Genomic DNA, 23,642 nt, shown 5'->3' with positions numbered 1-23,642 from the left:
GCCTGTGCGGTGGCCACAATTAGTACCATTGCAGTCGGTGCACAGTACTAATGGTGCAAAAACCATACTTTCCAGTTGCATTTGCTACTGATGCACTTCGCAGCTATCCTCAGGGAGAAAAACTATTTTTCCACCTTCTTCTCCTAACTAAATTTTCCTTAATTTAGGTAGGCAAAAGGAGCTACAGCACAAACATCTGGGTCCAATGTCTTAATAATGATTGTTGGGAAATCCACCAACAGTTATGCTTGAGCACTGTAAAAAAGACTTCCCCCTCTCCTCCCAACTGGAAAAGTCAGAGTGAAGACTGGGATTCAAACTCATAGGGGGGATTTTTGCCCCCCCACCCATCGGGTGGAGGGGGGTTAAAATTCAGAAGTGGGAAACCCAACCCCAACCCATCTCCAACTTCCAGTTTTAGCGGAGGCGGGCGGATTGGGGAGGGTGGGTGACTAACCTGCTCTCCAGAGGTGGACCTGATATTTAAATATTATAATGAAGCTGCGTGCCTTAAATTATTTTAGGACAGTTAGAAATTTAATGGCCGTCAGCCGGGTTTCCCAGGGCTCAGGAACCCCGGCAGCTGAAGGGAGGTGAGAACAGCTGGATCCAGCAGGTAGGTGCCTTTCCAGCAGTGCTCCCCCTCCCCACCGGCCCTCCAAGCTAACCTGCTTCCCTCTCCACGATCCGATCTCCCCACCATGATCAGACTTCCCCCTCCCTCCCTGCGATCGGATCGGCCATCCACTCCCCCCACCTCATCTCCCCCCGGCCTGCGATCTCCTCTCCGCACGCCCCCCCCCACCACCCAATCTCCTCTGAGCCCCCCGACCCACGATCTGTCCCTCCCTGGCTGCAGCCTGACGCCACAGGCCTTCTTGCCCGACATCCAGCCAGCCTCTCAATCTGGTTGGCTGCCGGCTGGGACTGGAGACCAAAAATTTAGCAGGACCTCCGGGAAACCTAGATTTCCGGATTTCCCGGCCATTACACCTCCCCCCCACAACATTCTTCCGTAAATATCGGGGCCATAGTCACTAGACTGTGGTGTTGTATTAAGGTAATGAAATAAAACTATATTACGATAAAGGTAGGTGCCAGGTAGTTGGATAATGCTGATTAGAAGCTGAATTGAGATTGCCTAGAAGAATTTCACTGAGGTCTTTCAATAGTAGAGTTTAAATCCATCAGTCAGGACAATTTGAAACTAACACGAGCCAGAGGTTAAAAGGGCGTTTGAATACTGCCTTACTCAAATTCCCCCCAATCACTGCAGTACATTTTTAATCAAGTGATATAATCAGATTTAACTCAATGCATAATCAAATAGCATTTTATAAGCATGTTAAAACCTGAGCCTAAATCAAATGAATTGTTAATAACTTAATTTCTATCTCTACTGATGTAACTAGTGCTACTGTGTTATACTTTGAGTGCTAACAAGGCTCTACTCTTCAACATTTAAACCTCTCATCTATAATAAAATGTGATATACTGCAGAAGAAAATCAGACAGGAAATTGAAAAGGAGCAATAAATATTTTTAAAGTTTTTATTCACTAAAATGAACAATTTTCATTTTAAAAATATACCTGGTTTAATGACTTTCACAGTTTGTCCAGCAAAGCTGTACTTGCATCCCAAAGGATTACAACGTTAATCCAGGGGCAGATTAGCAGACTGGGGCCTGCCCCTGGTAAAAATCACCGTAAGGCAGAAGAACTGCATACAACTGCTGGATCAAAATATTTTAGCATTTAAAAATACTGTCGGAAGGTGGCAAGGCAGAGTCAGCAGATTCGTTACAATATAAATACTGACATCTGCCATTCCAATTCACAAGTTACAAACAGTTCAGATATAAGGAACCTTAGAAACAAAGGTAATAATCTTTAATGAACAAAAATACTCTCCAAAGAAAAGAAACGCCATAATAATAATGGAACAGAGTTTATTTGAAGCAAGGCTCCAGTTGCAAGGGGATCGACGTCACGCTGTGGGTTGTGCAGAGGGGGTGGAGGGGCCCTGAATGTTTTTGGTGCCCCGGGCTTCAAGAATTCTTAATCCGGCTCTGCATTAATCATTTATGGATACATTCCCCACAACTGTGGCACCTGGGAAATTCCCAATACTAATGGGACAGAGTTGCCACGTTGTAGGAATGAATTTTCAGTGAGATTATAGATCGATCAAGGGATCAAATTCAAATATCTTTCTGATCACCACCTTGTAAAAATGTTCAGGTGTTAGGTGCTGGACTCACTGTTTACATTTTTTAGGCAATTATTGCAATGCAATTGCTCAATTCACATTCTCCATTTAAACAGATACAATAATTTTAGTATAATAATGCAAAGCTGCACATGCAAAGACAAAATAGTGCATAATATAGGAAATTAAAAAATAAAGTGAGGTTTTGAAAATTTTCAGTGAGATGGGAAACAGTTAAAAACTGAGATTTAACAGGATTGCTGTTTTCTTCACTAAGTCAATGAAAGCTTAGACCGGTGCTGGATGTGGATGTTCCCACATTTACAAGTTGATATGGAAAGTTGCAGAGATGGTTAATCAATGAAAATGAATTATGTAGATTATTTGCTATTGGTTGTTCATGGTCCAGGACACCGTTACAACAGACAGTAAGGACGCGACTTATTCAGTCTTCCCATCCAATCTGCACTGCTGTCTTCAAGTTCCAGATAGATTTAAATCTTGTTTCAGAAACATGGTGGACATAATTGTGTAAGCACATAATAAGCTTTTCAAATAGCTCCGTTGTATTGGTATTTTTGATTGAATAGTTTGTATGAGTCATAACAGTAAACAGAAAGTTCTCTAGAACAAGGTAAAAGTGAATTGTTGAAAATTCTCAAATGATTTTCAGAGTATCTATATCATACAGAAACAAATGTGATTACATAAAAAAATCATTGACATTAATTTTACATTCATTATTGTACCTTATGATGTATTAAAAACTGTTTACCAAAGACCGTTAGTTGGAAATATTTACAGGTGGAATGATACCACAATGTGAAACTAAAATTTCTTGCCAGTGCTATAAATAAGCATTTTGAATGTCCTCTTTATTATAGTTTCCTTCATCATTTTGGTTTGAAGTAGAACTTGCATATCCATTTGATGCCTCTTTAGAGATTTTGTCATGTTCGTAGCTCATATTAGAATATGCTTCCAGAACTTCTTCCTCCATGATGCAAAATGTTGTATAGTCGGAATCATCTTCTGGAGGCCAGTTTGGCTCTTTCTTTATTATTCTTTGCATCTTCTTATAACGCCTCATAGACTTTACTTTACAACATTTTTTAAGGAATAGCCAGAGGTGTCTGTTTTCTATTATAATTTTCTATTAAAATAACATAATATCGGCTTCATTTCATGAATTAATTTTTCTTCAATTAACTTATAGTTTTAATTTCCTTTTGAGCCAAGCAACTTGTTCTAAATGAAAATGTTCATATAGAATGATATTTCATTCCACTGTAGCTTGTTTGCTTTTGCCATTGTGCTGGGAGAGTAATAAACTAATCGATCTCCTGTTGTGTTGCATACAGGGATCAAGGCCAAGAGTAGTCTTTCATTGAAGTTTTCAAGATATTAAGGGGAACTGATAGCGTAGATAGAGAGAAACTATTTCTGCTGGTTGGGGAGTCTAGGACTAGGGGACATAGCCTAAAAATTAGAGCCAGGACTTTCAGGAGTGAAGTTAGGAAACATTTCTACACGCAAAGGGTAGTAGAAGTTTGGAACTCTCTTCCACAAATGGCAGTTGATGCTAGCTCAATTGTTAATTTTAAATCTGAGATTGATAGCTTTTTGGTAACCAACGGTATTAAGGGATATGGGGTTAAGACGGGTATGTGGAGTTAGGTCACAGATCAGCCATGATCTCATTGAATGGCAGAACAGTGTCGAGGGGCTAAATAGCCTACTCCTGGTTTTATGTCTTTAGGTGAAGCTGAGTTAAAAGGCAGGAGATAATTGGATCAGGGAGTGCAGGTGTAAGCTTTCTAATAAGATATAGACAGATACAGATAAAGTATATGCATATTTAGTCCCCATTTTAAAGACATACATTCATCCTTATAAAATTTTGATTTAATACTCTTCAATCTCCTGCAGCGTTGCACATGGGGAGTCAAAACCAAGTGTAGTCTTCAGATGAAGTGGGTTAGGGCCAGGCAATAATTGTACCAGGGCATACAGATGTAATTCAGTCTCCACTTTAAAGTCATCCATTCTGTCCTTATTTTTATGTTTCCATTACAAATTCTTATGTCCACATTTATAGTGCAAACTGCTTATGCAAAACTTGTCATGCTATAATTGCAGCCTCCTGCTAGTGGTGGCACTGCAGCACCTCCACTAGGGAGGGTACAATTACAGGCTGACAAGTTTTACATAGGCAGTTTCCATTATAAAGGTGGACATCGGAATTTATAATGGAAAAAGCTAACAAGAAGAGCAGGCAGATGTAAGATTTTTAATATATTATAAATTACTTAAAGTCAAATAGCAAAACTTATGGCAGTTTGGAAATTAGAGGAGCAGAATTGTTTGGAACATAAAAGTTTCTCTGTAGTTGTCTGAAGAGTTGGGAAATGCAAAACTGAGACATTAAAGTGTCACCATTGGCACAAGGATGTCATTACAGTATGGCAAGTTTACGTAGGCAGTTTCCATTATATATGGACAAGGAATTTATAATGGAAAAAATGACACAGAAGTGTGACAAAAAATAACATAAAGTAACATTTTGTAGACAGGAAGTTCATGCAAACATAAGAATTTTAATAAGATGTAAATGGTGTGAAAAACACTGAGAAGTGGCTTCTTATGATAGAATGTTGTTGACGTGTCAGAGTAAACTAAACACAAATTTTGTAGTGCGTTTACATTGCCTGTAGCCTCCTATGGCAGCTCCACATTTTGTGACATATCGTCAAGGTAAATGGGACACAGCTCAGAGCTGGTACACACCACAAAAATAGGTCGTTTTGGTGTGTGCTTTTGACTGCAAGATGAATCTAAAGCAGCATGCCATCATAGTTAGAGGTAGAGTAGCTGAAGTGTTCACATCTGCCCTCTACAGACCAGTCAAGTGATTTTGCTTTCGACGGCCTGCATAAACATTCTGCACCACTGTGAAAGATATTGGCCCCTGGGAAGAAGTTGCTGGTTGCACATGCTCAAGCATGCGTCATCCAGCTGCTTTAATATTAACCTAGCTGCTGTAAAAACTGTTTCTCAATACGAAGGCAGTGGTCGCTACCGTCAGTATTAGAACTGCTCCACGTTCTGCAATTTAAATGCAGCATAAAATTGTGAATGCCCTTATCTCCTGAACAATTCATATATATATATATATAATTCAGCGTCTACATAGCCTACTTGGTCCATTAGTTTGTAGTCACAAGCCAAAAGCAGCTTTGCAAATATGTGCTTGGATGCAGTCTGCTAATGTTTAATGATAGGTGATAGTTTACTGGAGCATCCATTCTCTCATAACATTAAAAAGGTATCACATAAAATTTAAAAATTTCCCCAATGAGTCACTTTTAAAATGTGACTTTGCTTTGAGCTGAAGTTACACTGCAGCCGGTGCAAACAAATTGGTCTGAGACAGCCTCCTGGCAGGTATTTGTGCACTTGGACATAACTTGTAAACCACTTTTTGCTGATGCACACCTGAAACCTGATGTGAAAGTGGCAGTATAACTGTAGTCTTAGACAGTGTGATGGGTTCTGATTTCAACATTGTCAAGGTTGAAGGAGGAGGAAGATTCACAAATATCAAGATACACACTCCAGGCACAAGAACACCAAAAAAAAAGCATGGTACTCCTACTTACCTCAATGGCCATTATAACAAAAAAATGAACAAGAACCATGACCAGAATGTAAACCCTCCAGCTTCTTGGGATGCAAACAAGCTGCCAAAAGAAAAGAAGTTTCACATTACAATGTTAAATTAAACTATTGATATGTTATCTGTTCCATTGATTTATGGTGATCGAATATATGAAATTGCATTTTTATCACAAAAGTATTGTGGGAGTGTTAGCTGTATTTTCTGGTTCAAATTGTGTGATTGTGGATTTATTTTCGTGGAAATTGTATATCAGGGACCTTCATATAATTACATTTGTTTATTTATGTTAACAATGAATTTTGTGTTTTACCTTTTTTAAAGTGCAGGAAGCAAAGGATAATGGTAGGTAAGATATTGCAGGTTGCATACAAGCAGGCATGTAGCAGTACTGGGGGAGGGGGTACATATGGTTTGGTACTATTGGGAATGTGGTCTGGGGTCTAGGGGCAGTTGAAAGGGGTGTAGGTTGTAACAGAAATGGAGTGGTATTATGGTCTGCGAGTATTGGGGAGCAATGTCCTTGGGTCTCAGGGTAGTGGGTGGGGGTCTGGGTTCTAGGTTCTTGGAATACTGTGAATGTTGTGCTGGGAGTGTGGAAGTGGTAGGAGAGTGATGTTGCAGTATTTGAGCACTCAGACAGGGTTAGAAGGATGTGGGGGCATTGGGATGGGATCTTTGTCGGCATGGGAGTACTGGATGGGAGAGGCCCTGAGTGGGAACAGTGGGAAAGGAGTTGCAAATTCTGAAAGCACTGGGAGTGGTGTTCCAAGGTCTGGGAGAAACGAGAAGTGGCTGATGAGGTTTGGGAGAAGTGGACAAGGTGCTGGGCTCTGGGGCCACTGGTGGGTTGGGATCAAGGAATTTGGAGCAAGGTACTGGTCACATGGTACAGAAATACTGGGGAAGGGAATGGACACCTGGGGTGTAGAATCCTGGGGTCCAGTAGGATTGAAGGGAACAGGGTGAGATATTAATGGAAGGCTAGGATCTGGTAGTATTTTAGGGAAGGATAGTGAAGGAGAATGAAGACTGTAAGTCCATGATTTCTGCTACCCTCTTCCATAAATTTTACAATAGTACTTTTGCAGCATTGAGCTGAAAAGCCCGTTTTAGTTACTTAAAGTACCTAGCTGTGCTTATATTGAATATTGGTAATTACAGTATAAGCGCACAACAAGCTTTAAAAAAGGAAAACACAGCTTTCCACTGAGGGCTGGAAAAACCATTTGTAGTCCAAGAGAAGCCCTCTGGCTATATTGTCAAAATGCTTTTCCAACTTCCAGTCTTGGATTAGCCACAATTTCCTCCAGTTAAACACTGGGAAAATCAAAGCAATCATCTTCAGCTCCTGCCACGAACTCCATAGCCTTGCCACTGATTCCATATCCCTTTCTGGCCACTGTCTCAAGTTGAACCAGATTGCTTGCAACCTCAGCATCCTATTTGATTCCAAGCTGAGCTTCCAAATGCATGTCTTCTCCATCACAAAGATTGCCTACTTCCACCTCTGTAATATCCCCTGCCTCTGCCCCTACCTCCATCCATCTGCCGCTGTAACCCTCATCAGTAGAGAGTAAGATGAAGCAGAGAAAAGGGGCGTACGACAGATGTCAGGTTAATAGTGCAAGTGAGAACCTGGCTGAATACAGAAAGTTCAGGGGGGAGGCAAGAAAGGAAATAAGAGGGGCAAAGAGAGAATATGAGAATACATTGGCGGCTAACATAAAAGGGAATCCAAAAGTCTTCTATAGGCATGTAAACAGTAAACAGGTAATAAGAGGAGGGGTGGGACCGATTAGGGACCAAAAAGGAGATCTACGCATGGAGGCAGAGGGCATGGCTGAGGTACTAAATGAGTACTTTGCATCTGTCCTTACCAAGGAAGAAGATGCTGCCAAAATCACAGTTAATAAAGAGGCTGTTGAGATACTGGATGGGCTAAAAATTGATAAAGAGGAGGTACTAGAAAGGCTAGCTGTACTTAAAGTTAATAAGTCACCCGGTCCGGATGAGATGCATCCCAGATTGCTGAGGGAAGTAAGGGTGGAAATTGCGAATGTACTGGCCATAATCTTCCAAACATCCTTAGATACGGGGGGGCGGTGCCAGAGGACTGGAGAATTGCAAATGTTACACCCTTGTTCAAAAGATGGTGTAAGGATAAACCCGGCAACAACAGGCCAGTCAGTTTAACCTCATTAGTGGAGAAACTTTTGGAAACGATAATCTGGGACAAAATTAACAGTCACTTGGACAAGTGTGGATTAATAAAGGAAAGCCAGCACAGGCAAATTGTGTAAAGGCAAATTGTGTTTAACCAACTTGATTGAGTTTTTTGATGAGGTAACAGAGAGGGTTGATGAGGGCAATGCGGTTGATGTGGTATATGTGGACTTTCAAAAGGAAAGTGATAGACTTCAAGACGACATAGACAAGCTGGAGGAATGGGCGGACACGTGGCAGATGAAATTCAACACAAAAAAGTGTGAAGTGATGCATTTCGGTAGGAAGAACGAGGAGAGGCAATATAAACTAAAGGGTACAATTCTAAAAGGGGTGCAGGAACAGAGACATCTGGGGGTATATGTGCACAAATCATAAAAGGTGGCAAGGCAGGTTGAGAAAGCGGTTAAGAAAGCATATGGGATCCTGGACTTTAAAAATAGATGCACAGAGTACAAAAGCAAGGAGGTTATGATGAACCGTTATAAAACACTAGTTCCGCCACAACTGGAGTATTGTGTCCAGTTCTGGGCACTTCACTTTAGGAAGGATGTGAAGGCCTTAGAGAGGGCGCAGAAGAGATTAACTAGAATGATTCCAGTGATGAGGGACTTCAGTTACGTGGATAGAATCTACCTGTTGCAAATGCATCTGCCCATGACAGTATGGGTAGGAGTGACCATCGCACAGTCCTCGTGGAGACGAAGTCCCGTCTTCGCACTGAGGACACCATCCAACGTGTTATGTGGCACGATCACCGTGCCAAGTGGGACAGATTCGGAACAGATCTGGCAGCTCAAAACTGGCCATCCATGAGGCACTGTGGGCCATCAGCAGCAGCAGAATTGTATTCCAGCACAATCTGTAACCTCATGGCCCGGCATATTCCTCACTCTACCATTACCAACAAGCCAGGGGATCAACCCTGGTTCAATGAGGAGTGTAGAAGAGCATGCCAGGAGCAGCACCAGGTGTACCTTAAAACCTGGTGAAGCTACAATTCAGGACTACATGCATGCTAAACAGTGGAAGCAACATGCTATAGATAGAGCTAAGCAATTCCACAACCAATGGATCAGATCAAAGCTCTGCAGTCCTGCCACATCCAGTCGTGAATGGTGGTGGACAATTAAACAACGAATGGGAGGAGGAGGCTCTCTAAACATCCCCATCCTCAATGATGACGGAGTCCAGCACTTGACTACAAAAGACAAGGCTGAAGAGTTTGCAACCATCTTCAGCCAGAAGTGCCGAGTGGATGATCCATCTCAGCCTCCTCCCGATATCCCCACCATCACAGAAGCCAGTCTTCAGCCAATTCAATTCATTCCACGTGATATCAAGAAACGGCTGAGTGCACTGGATACAGCAAAGGCTATGGGCCCTGACAACATCCCGGCTGTAGTGCTGAAGTCTTGTGCTCCAGAACTAGCCGCGCCTCCAGCCAAACTGTTCCAGTACAGCTACAACACTGGCATCTAACCGACAATGTGGAAAATTGCCCAGGTATGTCCTGTCCACAAAAAGCAGGACAAATCCAATCCGGCCAATTACTGCCCCATCAGCCTACTCTCAATCATCAGCAAAGTGATGGAAGTTGTCGACAGTGCTATCAAGCGGCACTTACTCACCAATAACCTGCTCACCGATGCTCAGTTTGGGTTCCGTCAGGACCACTCGGCTCCAGACCTCATTACAGCCTTGGTCCAAACATGGACAAAAGAGCTGAATTCCAGAGGTGAGGTGAGAGTGACTGCCCTTGACATCAAGGCAGCATTTGACCGAGTGTGGCACCAAGGAGCCCGAGTAAAATTGAAGTCAATCGCAATCGGGGAAAACTCCAGTGGCTGGAGTTATACCTAGCACAAAGGAAGATGGTAGTGGTTGTTGGAGGCCAATCATCTCAGCCCCAGGACATTGCTGCAGGAGTTCCTCAGGGCAGTGTCCTAGGCCCAACCATCTTCAGCTGCTTCATCAATGACCTTCCCTCCATCATAAGGTCAGAAATGGGGATGTTCGCTGATGACTGCACAGTGTTCAGTTCCATTCGCAACCCCTCAGATAATGAAGCAGTCCGAGCCCGCATGCAGCAAGACCGGGACAACATCCAGGCTTGGGCTGATAAGTGGCAAGTAACATTCGCGCCAGACAAGTGCCAGGCAATAACCATCTCCAACAAGAGAGAGTCTAACCACCTCCCCTTGACATTCAACGGCATTACCATCGCCGAATCCCCCACCATCAACATCCTGGGGGTCACCATTGACCAGAAACTTAACTGGACCAGCCATATAAATACTGTGGCTACAAGAGCAGGTCAGAGGCTGGGTATTCTGCGACGAGTGACTCACCTCCTGACTCCCCAAAGCCTTTCCTCCATCTACAAGGCACAAGTCAGGAGTGTGATGGAATACTCTCCACTTGCCTGGATGAGTGCAGCTCCAATAACACTCAAGAAGCTCGACACCACCCAGGACAAAGCAGCCCGTTTGATTGGCACCCTATCCACCACCCTAAACATTCACTCCCTTCATCACCGGCGCACTGTGGCTGCAATGTGTACCATCCACAGGATGCACTGCAGCAACTCGCCAAGGCTTCTTCGACAGCACCTCCCAAACCCACGACCTCTATCACCTAGAAGGATAAGGGCAGCAGACACATGGGAACAACACCACCTGCACGTTCCCCTCCAAGTCACACACCATCCCGACTTGGAAATACATCGCCGTTCCTTCATCGTCGCTGGGTCAAAATCCTGGAACTCCCTTCCTAGCAGCACTGTGGGAGAACCTTCACCACACGGACTGCAGCAGTTCAAGAAGGCGGCTCACCACCACCTTCTCAAGGGCGATTCGGGATGGGCAATAAATGCTGGCCACATCCCATGAATGAATAATAAAAAAAGGCTGGAGGAGCTGGGGTTGTTGTCCTTAGAGCAGAAAAGGCTGAGAGGAGATTTGATAGAGGTATTCAAAATCATGAAGGGTCTGGACAGAGTAGATAGACAGAAACTGTTCCCATTGGCAAAGGGGTCAAGAACCAGAGGACATAGATTTAAGATGATTGGCAAAAGAACCAAAGGCAACATGAGAAATTTTTTTTTACACAGCTTGTTGTTGTGATCTGGAATGCACCGCCTGAGGGGGTGGTGGAGGCAGATTCAATCGTGGCTTTCAAAAGGGAATTGGATAAGTACTTGAAGGGAAAAAATTTGCAGGGCTACGGGGATAGGGCTGGAGATTGGGAATAGCTCCTGCCGAGAACCGGCATGGACTCGATGGGCCGAATGGCCTCCTTCCATGCTGTAACCATTCTATGATTCTATAATGCCTTTGTCATCTTCAGACTGAACCAGTCCAAAGATCTCCTGGCTGGCCTTCTCTCCTTCACCCTCTGTAAACTTCAGCTGATCCAAAACTCTGCTGCTCGTATCTCATGCCATATCAAGTCCTCGTTGCCCATCACCCCGTCCTCGCTAATGTACATTAGCTTCCAGTCCACCAATGCCTCAAATTTAAAATTCTCATCATATTTAAATCCCATCATGGGCTTGCCCCTCCCTATCTCTGTAACCTCATCCAGCCATACAAACCTTACCCCCTCTGAACTCTTTGGTTGTCTGACTGTGGTCTCATGTAAATCCCAACCTCCCAGCATTGGCATCCATGCTATCAGTCACTAAGGGGCCATGCTCTCGAATTCCCTCCCTATATCTCTTCACCTTTCCACCATTCTCTTCTCTTATAAGACCCTCCTTAATACTCATCTCTTTGACCAGGCTTTTGGTCACCCATCCTAATATCTCCCTCTTTGGTTCGTTGTCCATTTTTTGATTTCATCTCTGTGAAGCACCTTGGAATGTTTTTCTATGTTACAGGTGCTTCTTAATTGCAAGTTGCTGTTGTAACCTGCAATGTATTGGGTGGCATGTCAACAGGGTACAGACAAGTCTAATTTAGACATATGTCTCACACGATTGGGAAATGGCCATATGCATGCTCCATTAGTCCTTGTTCTCAATGCAATCTGAAGAAGATGGTTCAAATAAGGATTTTATGTTGTCCTGGCTGATCCACTCCTATAATTAAATTTCCTTCCAATGTTGAAATTAAACACACAATCTACCAATTTTTATATTTTTAAGAATATTCAAAACAGATTTTTGTGTGCACAGAAGAACTTTATGCTCGAAAATACTGATAATTATTGTAACTACAGGGGTAAAATTCAACTTTGGCTGGGGCGCAAAAAGGACAGCTAATCTGCTACCGTCTGTTTTGCATCCCTGCCAAAGTTGAATTTCACACTTTACATACTTACACCCAGTGCATTGTATAAAACATCCTGTTCACCAAAAAGGAAATACAGACATGTCCCAACCTGAGCCAAAAGGACAATCACAAAAATATCTGAAATCAAAGACAAAGAAAAGGATGCACATGAATCTATCATTATAACAATCAATGAAACAAAAAGCTGCTAAATTATTAACCAGTCTCCCCTCTTTCAGACATTGATGGACTAGCGGTTTGTATCCAGCATTTTTTGATCTTACTTCAGACTTCCAGCATAAACGGGCTGATTTTTTTAAGGGCCGATTCCACACTCCCAGCAGAGAGCAGCTCTTTCTAAGATCACATCATGGGAAATTGTGGGCACACAGCCCATGGTATTCTATCCATTAAAAATAATGAATGGAAAATCAAAGGCTGTGGCCCCATGATGCACCTTCTGTGAGCAGCGCTCCTCAAAAGGGAGTACAGACAGGCCCTTCTATTTCATTAAAATGGGAAATGGCCACATGCATGCTCTAGCAGTCCTTGTTCTCAGAAGAAAGTGGTTCAAATAAGGAGTATAGAGGCAACTAAGCAATGTGATTCAATTCTCAATGTTCCACCCACATAAACCACGCAATCTGAAGTTTGTGGCATCATCAGATTTGGCTGAACTACAATCTTGTAAATCTCTGGACAGTATAGATGGGAGGAAAAGATAGAGAACTACAGCTCAATTGGACTTTAGAAGTTCCATATAATCAATAATTTTACAAACTTTGTTGCACTTGATACTTCCTATTTTTATTTCTTCCTTTATTTGCCAATTTTTTGCCCCAGTCTCTCAAAGCATTGACTTCTTGCTGGGATAAGGTTTCACAGGCACTGGTTGCTCTCTGGTATCACATCCAAATGACCATTTATTATGTGTGAGCTTAGACAGGGTGGTAGATTTTCTGATTGGACATTAAGTTCTTACCACCTGTTCGATCAGTCTACTGGTCCCATTTAATTTTGTGGCATCAGCATCACTTACATGGTGTAGTTAGGTCTGGTGTCGGGACCTCACAAAGGGGAGCTGGGAAATTGCATCTTCACAGCCCTGAAAGATTTTTTTACAAGGGTTGATGGGTAAATTTAATGGGACGCAGCCATTTAATGGTAAATGGCCACAAATAGAGATAAAATGTTGATAGCTTTCACAAAGATTGTTTGGGTAATAAAAATGGCTGGCAAAACCCACTGGTTAGCGCAGTGATTGTGGAGGCAAGAAAGTCTGTAGCTAAGGGATGGTGTTGTGCAACACTGCAGCTGTTGTTTGCTGGCTGGCAAAGTGGAGGTGGTGTAGAATCAGGTGATAGCAAGGAGAGTGGTCTGCTTGCTAATTCAGGGAATCCTCCCTATAAGACAGCACTGCAGCATGCCAGGAAGAAAGGGGAGCTAGAGGACTTGAGGGTGCAGCTGACCATTCTCTCTTATGGCAGTGCCAGCATTATCATGTATTTTAGTTGCAGCTATCCTTTCAATTAATTAGGTCTAATTGACTAGAAAATCTACTCTTGAGTGTCAGAAGACTACTTATCCATGAGTGCAGCACAGCCAAGCCTAATCCCATCACTCCACACATACTTCCAGCAGAGGTTGCTGGATCATGACCAGAGATGGGAACATTAGCTAATTTTACTCTCCTTAGCCGAAAGGAAGTGCAGGAATTTGTAGCATCCGATTATTTTCTCAGCTGACATTGGCTAACTGAGCACAGAGTTAGGATCAAACCTGAGAGTTTCCAGATCTGTATGGCTCACCTGTGCCACCATAAGGAGATAAACCAGAAGGAGAGCTGTATTTGACACTTTCAGTGATAAATTGGCACATGAAAGGCTCAATGAAATACTGTAATCTGGATTTTAATTGAAAACCCATATATTAATATTAGTTTCTATGAGGAATCATTTTAAATCATTATTAAAAACTTGCATCTATACTTAACTGAAAATCATAATAGAAAATAATTTCATAAAAGCTAATGGAAATAATAATGTTGCTTACAGTTAGTATAGATTGGTTTTCGATAGGGCTTTCCTTTGCAGAATACAATTGCTGTTGTTATACAGTTGAAAAGAGATAGAAGATACACAGTGGTATTCTCATAACTCTTATAGTTATCATCATTTGATGCCAGGGAGATGGAAATTGTGTCTGCTGTCTTGTTGTATGTAGCTATATCATCATTGGTTAGGTTTGCAGGTTTACAAGCTCTGCAAAGAGAAATTATTAAAGAATTTTAAATACAATTATAATTACTATCGTATTATTGATTGTACAAGGGATTTTTATTAAATGTCAAAGTGGCCCTCCCCTGTTTCAATGTCTCTTTAACCATTAGAGGAAGGTAGATAAAGCAGCAAGACCAGACTTAATTTATCTTAGGGTAATCAAAGAATTGGCAGAGGTCTTTTGATGCTTTGGTATATATTTTCAATGGTGTAATAAGAGCAGGGCAAGTGTCAGACGAACACATGGTCCCCTTATTCAAAAAGGAATTAAAGTCAATTCCTGGGAAAAGAAAATCGGGCAAGATGTAAAGCAGGCTGCCGATTCATTATCACCCATTTTTTGCCTGGATTAAAGTTAAAATGACCCCCAATGAGTCTAACCTCTATGGTGGAGAAATTAATGGAAAGTATCATTACAGATGGTATAAATCAACATTTAGAAGGCACAGGAGTTATATGCGCTACCCAATACTGCTTCAGAAAGCAGAGATCATGTTTGACAAACCTGATCCAATTTTTTGAAGAGGTAACTAGAATGAAGAATTAAGGAGACTGAGTAGACATCATCTATTTCCAAAATGCTTTTGATAAAGTGCCACATGAGGCAGTATGTGAGAAAATTATATCTCATGGTGTAGGAGATGAAATGGAAAAATTATTTTAAAAATGGCTAAGGGACCATAAAAAAGGGAGGTTTTTAATGGGTTGTTCCCAATGACATCCAGTAATGAATGAGGAGTCCGAGTGTTCAGTCCCCTTCTGTTCATATATTCTTTAATGATGTGGAGGAGGGCATAAGCAGCACAGTAACTACATTTTCAGATGATACCAAATCGCGTGGCAGAATCACTAGACGAGGAAAATGGATTGAAAGTCGATATGGATAGATTGGGGAAGTGGACCCAAGTCTGGCAAATGTCCTTCAATGTGGACAAATGGGCAATTGTACACGCAGATACTCATAATAAGGGCATGGGCGTTAGTTAAATACAAATGAGAGGGAGAAAAATTTGGGACTGATCATTGACTGCTCCCTCAAGCAACAAGCTCAGTGTGAGGAGGCTGCGGCCTGTATTGCCTGGCCGATTCAACACAAACCAGGACCATAGTAATATGATTATAAAAGACTTTGGTATGACCTCATTTGGATTCCTGTCCTTCCACCTCAGAAAGGACAATATGATTCTGGAGAAGACATAGTGAAGGCAGCAAGAATGATTCCTGGCCTGAAACCATTGTGCTATAAAGATAGACTTGATGCCCTGAGTTTGTACTCACTGGAAAGACACAGACTTTGAGATTAAGAGTAAATTATTCTGGAAAATAATGTGTGGATCTGGGACCTCCTGAAGATTTCTTGAATACCCATGTGGGGCTGGAGAGGAATTTTTAACAAAGAACTCCTGAATTGGCTTCAGGTCTCTTTTTTTGCCTCTTCCAGGAGGGGGAACGAGATAGCCGATGCACTGTCATGAAATCAGCTGATAGACTTTTCTTTTCTGTATACATAAACAACTAGAAAAGTGAACAATGCTCACATGTCCCTCCAAAAGGAGTACTGATGGAGAAGCTTTCAAAAATTATTTGAGACTGAAGTAAAATAATTTTGTACCAGAAGGCATCAAAGCAAGTTAAGAATTATAGGGGGTGAGATTGGTCTTCAGCAGTAACAATAAACAGACCGCTCGACCGACTTCAATGGAAAAGAAAATTGGGCGAGGTATAAAACAGACTGCCAATTCTCTATCGCCCACTTTGCACTACTGCCAAAGACCAATTTCACCCTCACTGAGTTATCCAGATCTATTCAAGTGCAGAATTTTTTGCCATTGATTATGAATAGAAGGGGAACGTGGGGAATTCCAGCCTAAGTCACAACTGTAAATAAGAAATCTATCTGAAAATATCAGAAAGTTTCACTAACCTATGAAATCAGTTTCATGCATATCCAATTGATTAAAAAGTTGATTTTTTTTTCTTATTTTTCTGGAAATTATATTTTATTTAGACATTTTATACTATAATGTGCTTAATCATGTCATCTAATGATAAAGCAATCTTAGATTATACCTCTATAGCAAAATGAAACTATAGCACAGTGTCAAAATGCAATGCACTGATGCAATGGATTGTTTTATAGTTTATTTTATCAAATGTAAAAATATCAAAGGCATTTAGGGCTCCTGAAATAGTAAAGATGTAGGAAAAGTTGACTGAAAATTATATTCTATAAGGAAAAATTAACCTCTTGTAATCCAATGTGATGTTTAGCAATTAAAGATTAAACAATAGAACTTTCCAGTCAGTCACATGCACAGCCACTTTAAAATCCACTCTTAGGCACCTTGAGGAGGCCTGTATCCTGAGACATAACACAGAATAACTGTATGAAAACCCAAACTTTAAAAAGTCCCTGCCAACATAGAGAAAGACAGACTTTGACACCAAAGTGCTGAGAAAATTCAGTTCCACTCAGTTGTTTCTGTAATGAAACTCTTTAACCTCTGTTTGAAGTGACATTAGACTGTACCTGTATATATCTGTGGGTGAGTACCAAGATTGTTGCTGAACCATCATGAATCCAAACACATGTAAAACCAGGCTAAGAATGACATTGAGGATAACTGACAGCAGCAAAGGTGGAGAGACAAGCTGACCAGGGGGTCGATGTGGATCCAACTTTGGATGTGCATGATTAAAGCTCACTGAAATACAATAAAGGTTTGAGTTGGGGTAAAAATCTCCTTTCAGCTGATTTACACAAATATCTTGGATTTGCTAAAAAAAAACGCATCAACCTCTGCCAAAAGTCAAAATTTTTTAAATGTAGAGTAAAATGTAAATGATACAACATCACCATGACAACATTAAGGAACTCTAACTGGCAGAACAGTTTTTTTTATAAAGAATAACATATCTAAGATTGAGTCACAAGACTGCAACATATTCAATGGGTCTGAATGATTTTAAACTGAAAGAGCGAAGTGTGTGATCATCATCTGAATCTTGAGAGTACATTACATAGAATCATAGAAAGGTTACAGCAAGGAAGACGGCCATTCGGCCCATCGAGTCCACACCAGTTCTATGCAAGAGCAATCCAGCTAGTCCCCTTTCCCCGTAGCACTGCAAATTTTTTCCTTTCAAGTACTTATCCAGTTCCCTTTTGAAGGCCATGATTGAATCTGCCTCCACCACCCCTTCAGGCAGTGCATTCCCAGATCCTAACCACTCGCTGTGTAAAAAAGTTTTTCCTCATGTCACCTTTGGTTCTTCTGCCAATCACCTTAAATCTATGTCCTCTGGTCCTTGACCCTTCTGCCAATGGGAACAGTTTCTCTCTATCTACTCTGTCGAGACCCTTCATGATTTTGAATATCTCTATCAAATCTCCTCACAACCGCCTCTGTTCTAAGGAGAACAACCCCAGCTTCTCCAGTCGTAAGTAAAGTCCCTCATCCCTGGAATCATTCTAGTAAATCTCTTCTGCACCCTTTCTAAGGCCTTCACATCTTTCCTGAAGTGCGGTGCCCAGAACTGGACACAATACTCCAGTTGTGGCCGAACCAGTGTTTTATAAAGGTTCGTCATGACTTCCATGCTTTTGTATTCTATGCCTCTATTTATAAAGCCCAGAATCCCATATGCTTTTAACCATTTTCTCAACCTGCCCTGCCACCTTCAACGATTTGTACACATATACCCCCAGATCTTTCTGTTCCTGTACCCCTTTTAGAGTTGTGCCCTCTAGTTTATATTGCCTCTCCTCATTCTTCCTACCGAAATGTATCACTTTGCATTTTGCTGACTTATAAAGAATAACATATCTAGGACTGAGACACAAGACTGCAACATATTCAATGGGTCTGAATGATTATAAGCTGAAAGAGCAAAGTGTATGATCATCATCTGAATCTTGAGAGTACATAACATAGAATCATAGAAAGGTTATCTGCCACGTGTCCGCCCATGCCACCAGCCTGTCTATGTCCTCTTGAAGTCTATCATTATTCTCCTCACTGTTCACTACCCTTCCAAGTTTTGAGTCATCTGCAAATTTTGAAATTGTGCCCTGTACACCCAAGTCCCAGTCATTAATATATATCAAGAAAAGCAGTGGTCCCAGCACTGACCTCTGGGGAACACCACTGTACACCTCCCTCCAGTCCGAAAAACAACCGTTCACCACTACTCTCTGTTTTCTGTCCCTTAGCCAATTCTGTATCCATGTTGCTACTGCCCCCTTTATTTCATGGGCCGCAATCTTGATGATAAACGCACCGTGCGGCACTTCATCAAATGTCTTTTGATTACACTCTTGAATACTCTCCCACACATTTTATGACTCATAGTACATACAAATCAAATATGTTTTTTTGTGAGCTTTCCAGTTTGAACATACTCCATTATCACTGTCACTTTGGAGTGAGCCTTTGGCTTAGTGGTTTGACTGTGCATTCCCACCTCTCAGTCAGAAGACGTAGGGTTCAAACCCTACTCCAGACAATCCTGGTGAGTGGAGACCGGAGCTCTGACTCTGAATTCTGGACTGACATCCAATGGGATACTCATGTCTGGTGGGTGTGAGTGGCCCCCCCTCATCATGTGAATTGTGGGAGCCCATAAAACCCACCCACCAAATAGGACTAACCACCCTTTCGGCTGATAAAAAGATGGTTATGGCCATGGAAGGAGCGTTCACGTGATGGCCTGTCAGAATGTTAATCCATTTCTTTACACTATCCTCCAAGGGAAGAGTGTGTTGATGCAAAACAACAATTGTCATATTCCCTGCTACTAACTGTTAACTTTATAGTTACTGAGTTTTGCTTTGAGACTTTGCATCTCATAACAGGAAGGTTTTTAAATAATATTTGGACCACAGTTCTATTAGCACTAGCTGATGGGAAGAATAGAGTTTTCTAAAAAAAATAATGTGGGGGAGTCCAAAACTAGAGGTCAGAAATGTAAAATAGTCACTAATAGTAAACTCAGGAGAAACTTCTTTACCCAAAGAGTGATAAGAATGTGGAACACACTACCACAAAGAGTAGTTGAGGCAAATAGCATTGATGCATTTAAGGGGAAGCTAGATAAGCATATGAGGGAAAAAGGAATAGAAAGGTATGCTAATAGGGTTAGATGAAGTAGGGAGGCAGGAGGCTTATGTGGAGCATAAATGCCAGCATAGATCAGCTGAGCCGAATGGCCTGTTTCTGTGCTATAGTTTTGATATTTTCTACTAGGTTGTAATCGTCCTACATATATTGCATATTATCATATCACATATTGTACTGCAGTAAAAATTTAGCATTTTTAAATCAATAACTTGAAGTTAGTTATACCTTGATTTAACAATGAGATTAATATCACTACTGTTAAAATCATAGGACCCCAATTTGCATAGTAAAGCAGCCTTGCGCTTGTTTCAGGTAGACAGGATGCTCACCCATTTACAAGCTTCCCTGAATATGGCATCAGGCGGGCCTTGGGTGTCAATGGGGCGGTTGAGACGCCCATCAATTTTCAACTCTTGGCCATCCATGAGTTGAATTTCTCCCCCTTTGACTCTAGTCAGGGAAGTGAGTTCCCAAGGGTAGAAAGAGAAAACCATCTAGAGAGAATTGCCAGCAGTACTCTTTCATGAATTGCACCACTGTTTTTCCTGTAATCAACACTGGCAGAATTCACAGAGATGCTTCAGGCCTTTACTGTCTCAGCATCCCAACCAAAGACTAACTAAAAAAGGTAGTGTCTATCAGATACTTGGAATGAGAGTAAACAACATAAAATTAAAATAAATACCTTTTAAACCTTTACATCACCATATTAAATTATCACCAAAATTTGTGCATTTTATATTGACATAAAGCAAAAGTGTACATTAATACTTTATACCAAACATACTCAATATTTTTTCTTAATGAAATGGTTGTATATAATGCTGCTTCTCATCTATGACTTGGGGTGTGGGGGGGTGGTGGTGCAGGGGCCAGGAACTACCAATAGTCTTTATTTTACCAATTTATAAATCGATTGAAGAAATGTAGAAGCTGATATGTAATGTTTTTGTTATAGCTTGTTTAATCAGCTGTCACAGAAGTATTTCAGATTTCTGGTTAGTTTAGGATACAAGTCTATACAAATTATTCCAAAACCCAAGAAAACAATGACATCAGCTAAATGATTTATCAGGACATAATGGTAAGAATACTTACTCGTGATGCTAATAATTGTTGTAATAGCTAGATCCTCAAACAAAAACTGATAATTCCCAAAAGTATTTGCTTCCTAAATGGGAAAAAAATATTAATACACTGAATATAAGTGATTTGTAAATTCATATTTAATACTAAAATATTGTCTGCAAACTTTGCAGTTGCTAAGGTGGTTGCCAGTGTGGGGAGAGAAAATTGGCTGGGCAGTACAGAAATAAAAGTAACACAAATTACATTTTCAATATTACATTAAGTATGCAGATCACAAGCTTACTTTTAATTGACAAAATAATACCTCAATTTGATTAAAGCTTTAATAAGATGCTGCTTTACAAAATAGCGAGGGTTATGAAATTGTAAAGGATCAGTATGGGCTCCCTGAGTGCCCTACATGCATATTTACATCATGTTGTATGAACTTTGTAGACTGGGAGGGTCCTTGGTTCAATCCTTGGAATGTGCTTATTTAACTGATTTCAGTAGGGATGGCCAATCTATTTGGTCTCAGTATTCCTGGCTGAAGAGGGAAAAGTCAGCCAAGGCTTCCACTCTTGATCACGATCCACGCACCCCTACTAGAAAATGTAGATATGTGGATATCAGGTAAGGACAGGATTGGACTTTGCTTTGATTGAATAACCTATTCAGATTCAATCTCTGGACTCATACATAAAAACTGGGCAGTTGGGCAGGATAATGCAGACTGACAACATCCAATGAAACTGTAACAGGAGTCAACATCTCCAAAGGAGGAATGAAAAAAAAATGAAGAAAATAGATAACAAAATGATCTTAATGATCAAAATGATTTTAATAAACAGATTCCTGATTAAAAATAAAACACTTCAGAATTTTAACATAAATCAAAGTCAATGTGAAATAGTTTTAAATAAGTGGATTCAGACTTTCTTGGTTTACATTTTCGTTTTTAGTGGCAAACATCAAACTTTTGAATTCATGGTGAGTTTTAGAGCAGGAGCCAGAACAATCAATTTGTCTTTTCTTAATTCCAATCTTTCAAATCTGAATGGATTTGATATACTTTACAAATAGTGCTCTGAATTTTAACCAAGGTATTTTGAATCCACAAAATTAGATGAATATATATAATTTGCCTGAGTGAAATTAAATTTTCCCATTCTTTGTCAATAAAAATAATTTTTAAAAAATTACTCATACCCAGTACAGACACAAAACCCCAAGATACTGGATCATGCTGTAGAGAGCCATATACTTAAATATGCAAAATGAGGTGACCAGTGCTGCCCTTCCCTCCCTGTTGGGAAAAAAAACAATATAAAGACATTTGTCACTAAGGTGTTTAAAAATACATTCTATGTGTCTAATGAGTCCTGTTACCAATCCTCCTTCTCTGACCTAAACCCCCCTTTACCAAGGATAGACAGTGACTGTGTGATCCCTCAGGATGTAATGTTACAGAACTATATAAGATGCTCATTGTTTGTATTAGTAAGTACTATGTCATTTAACTTCCACTGTATCATACCCCAAGAAAGCAAGTAAACACTGCTGAATTCAACATAAATACTGTACACTACAAAATAGTGCGAAGTTGGGTAGCCTTGATTGAAAAATTAGCCATTTCATTGTTAGGCTTTTTTTCACTGTTTAAAAAGTTAAAACAGGAATGTATTTTTACATGAATATTCAAAAAATAGGGCATTGTAGGGCTGGATCCTGGATTATTCCTTCAAGTTACCTTAACATACTTTGTAAGACTTACAATGTTGAAGGAGCTATCTATATGTCACAATTAACATCAATTGAATTTTAAGCCTAGAAATTACTTTTGGCATAAAGACTTAAACCAGTGGTAGTTCAAGGGAATGTGGTAGTGAAATTGAGAAGCAACATACGGCATGATTCCTGAACAATGAACCCCCAACCAAATTCCTAGCCATTGAATAGGTTTCAATGTAGGCATAAGTACAATAAAAACTATTATAGCTGGCATAACTGTTAGTTATCTGGGGGACAGAACATTTTGCAGAACTTCCTCAATGCATGTGCAATGCATTTTTGCCACTCACACAATTTGAGTTTTGAAGTTGAGTCAGTGGGGGGAATTTTAACCCTCCATGACGGATGGGTTAGTGGTAAGTGGCAAAAGTAAAAATGTCAAAAATGGGAAAGCCAACCCCAACTCACCCTCAACATTTTTAACAGAAGTGTGTTTGGGTGCGGCCAAGAAACCCGCTCTCGAGAGGCAGATCCGTCCTTATAATATGTTAATGGGGATACTTTCATGAGATTTTGGCAGCGATTTGAAATTAATGCCTCCAGCACGGGTGAAGAGCAGTGCTTCCGGAGACTCAGATTGAGACGTCAGGTGGTCGCAGACATCTGCAGCCTCCGAGAAGAAGAGTTGTTCCCTGCAGGACCTGGTGGCCTTGCATTGCCAGCTGCTGTGAAAGTCACCACTGCCCTCAATTTCTTTACCTCTGGCTCCTTCCGGGGTGCCACCGGAGACATCACAAAGGTCTCCCAGTTAGCTGCACATAAGTGCATAAGGCAGGTGACAGATGGATTATTTACCAGGGCTGTGAGTTATGTCAACTTCCCCAGCGGTGACAATAACCAGAATGAGCACAGCAGCAAGGATTGGAGGTGGAGGAGGAACAAGGCGTTCATCACTCATCATCTGATGATGATTTCAATGGAGAGGATGAGGAGGAGGAGGAGGAGGAGAAAGATGAAGATGGGCACTGAACGCCAGACCAACCGCTCACATTGCTGCT

The 23,642-nt window shown here is 41.0% G+C and overlaps 1 protein-coding gene across 5 annotated transcripts in view; it reads right to left on the bottom strand.

The window, feature by feature from the left end:
- Positions 1-1,537: 1,537 nt before the first annotated feature.
- The window catches only part of LOC137331470 (probable cation-transporting ATPase 13A4), a 91,997-nt gene continuing 69,892 nt past the window's right edge, over positions 1,538-23,642 (bottom strand). For 4 of the 5 annotated variants that reach the window (XM_067995285.1, XM_067995284.1, XM_067995286.1 and 1 more), the window contains 7 exons: positions 22,063-22,159; positions 20,884-20,956; positions 17,196-17,370; positions 14,439-14,647; positions 12,436-12,524; positions 5,870-5,950; positions 1,538-3,363 (listed from right to left, as the gene is read on the bottom strand). In XM_067995285.1, coding sequence (XP_067851386.1) covers positions 3,058-3,363; positions 5,870-5,950; positions 12,436-12,524; positions 14,439-14,647; positions 17,196-17,370; positions 20,884-20,956; positions 22,063-22,159 — 1,030 coding nt within the window. In that variant the 3' untranslated portion in view covers positions 1,538-3,057. The remainder of the gene's footprint in view (positions 3,364-5,869; positions 5,951-12,435; positions 12,525-14,438; positions 14,648-17,195; positions 17,371-20,883; positions 20,957-22,062; positions 22,160-23,642) is intronic. The other variant, XM_067995287.1, reaches the window with a different exon arrangement.

The sequence above is a fragment of the Heptranchias perlo genome, chromosome 13, assembly GCF_035084215.1.
Source record: "Heptranchias perlo isolate sHepPer1 chromosome 13, sHepPer1.hap1, whole genome shotgun sequence".
Taxonomy (NCBI): Eukaryota; Metazoa; Chordata; class Chondrichthyes; order Hexanchiformes; family Hexanchidae; genus Heptranchias; species Heptranchias perlo.
This window is presented reverse-complemented; position numbering and strand designations above follow the sequence as displayed.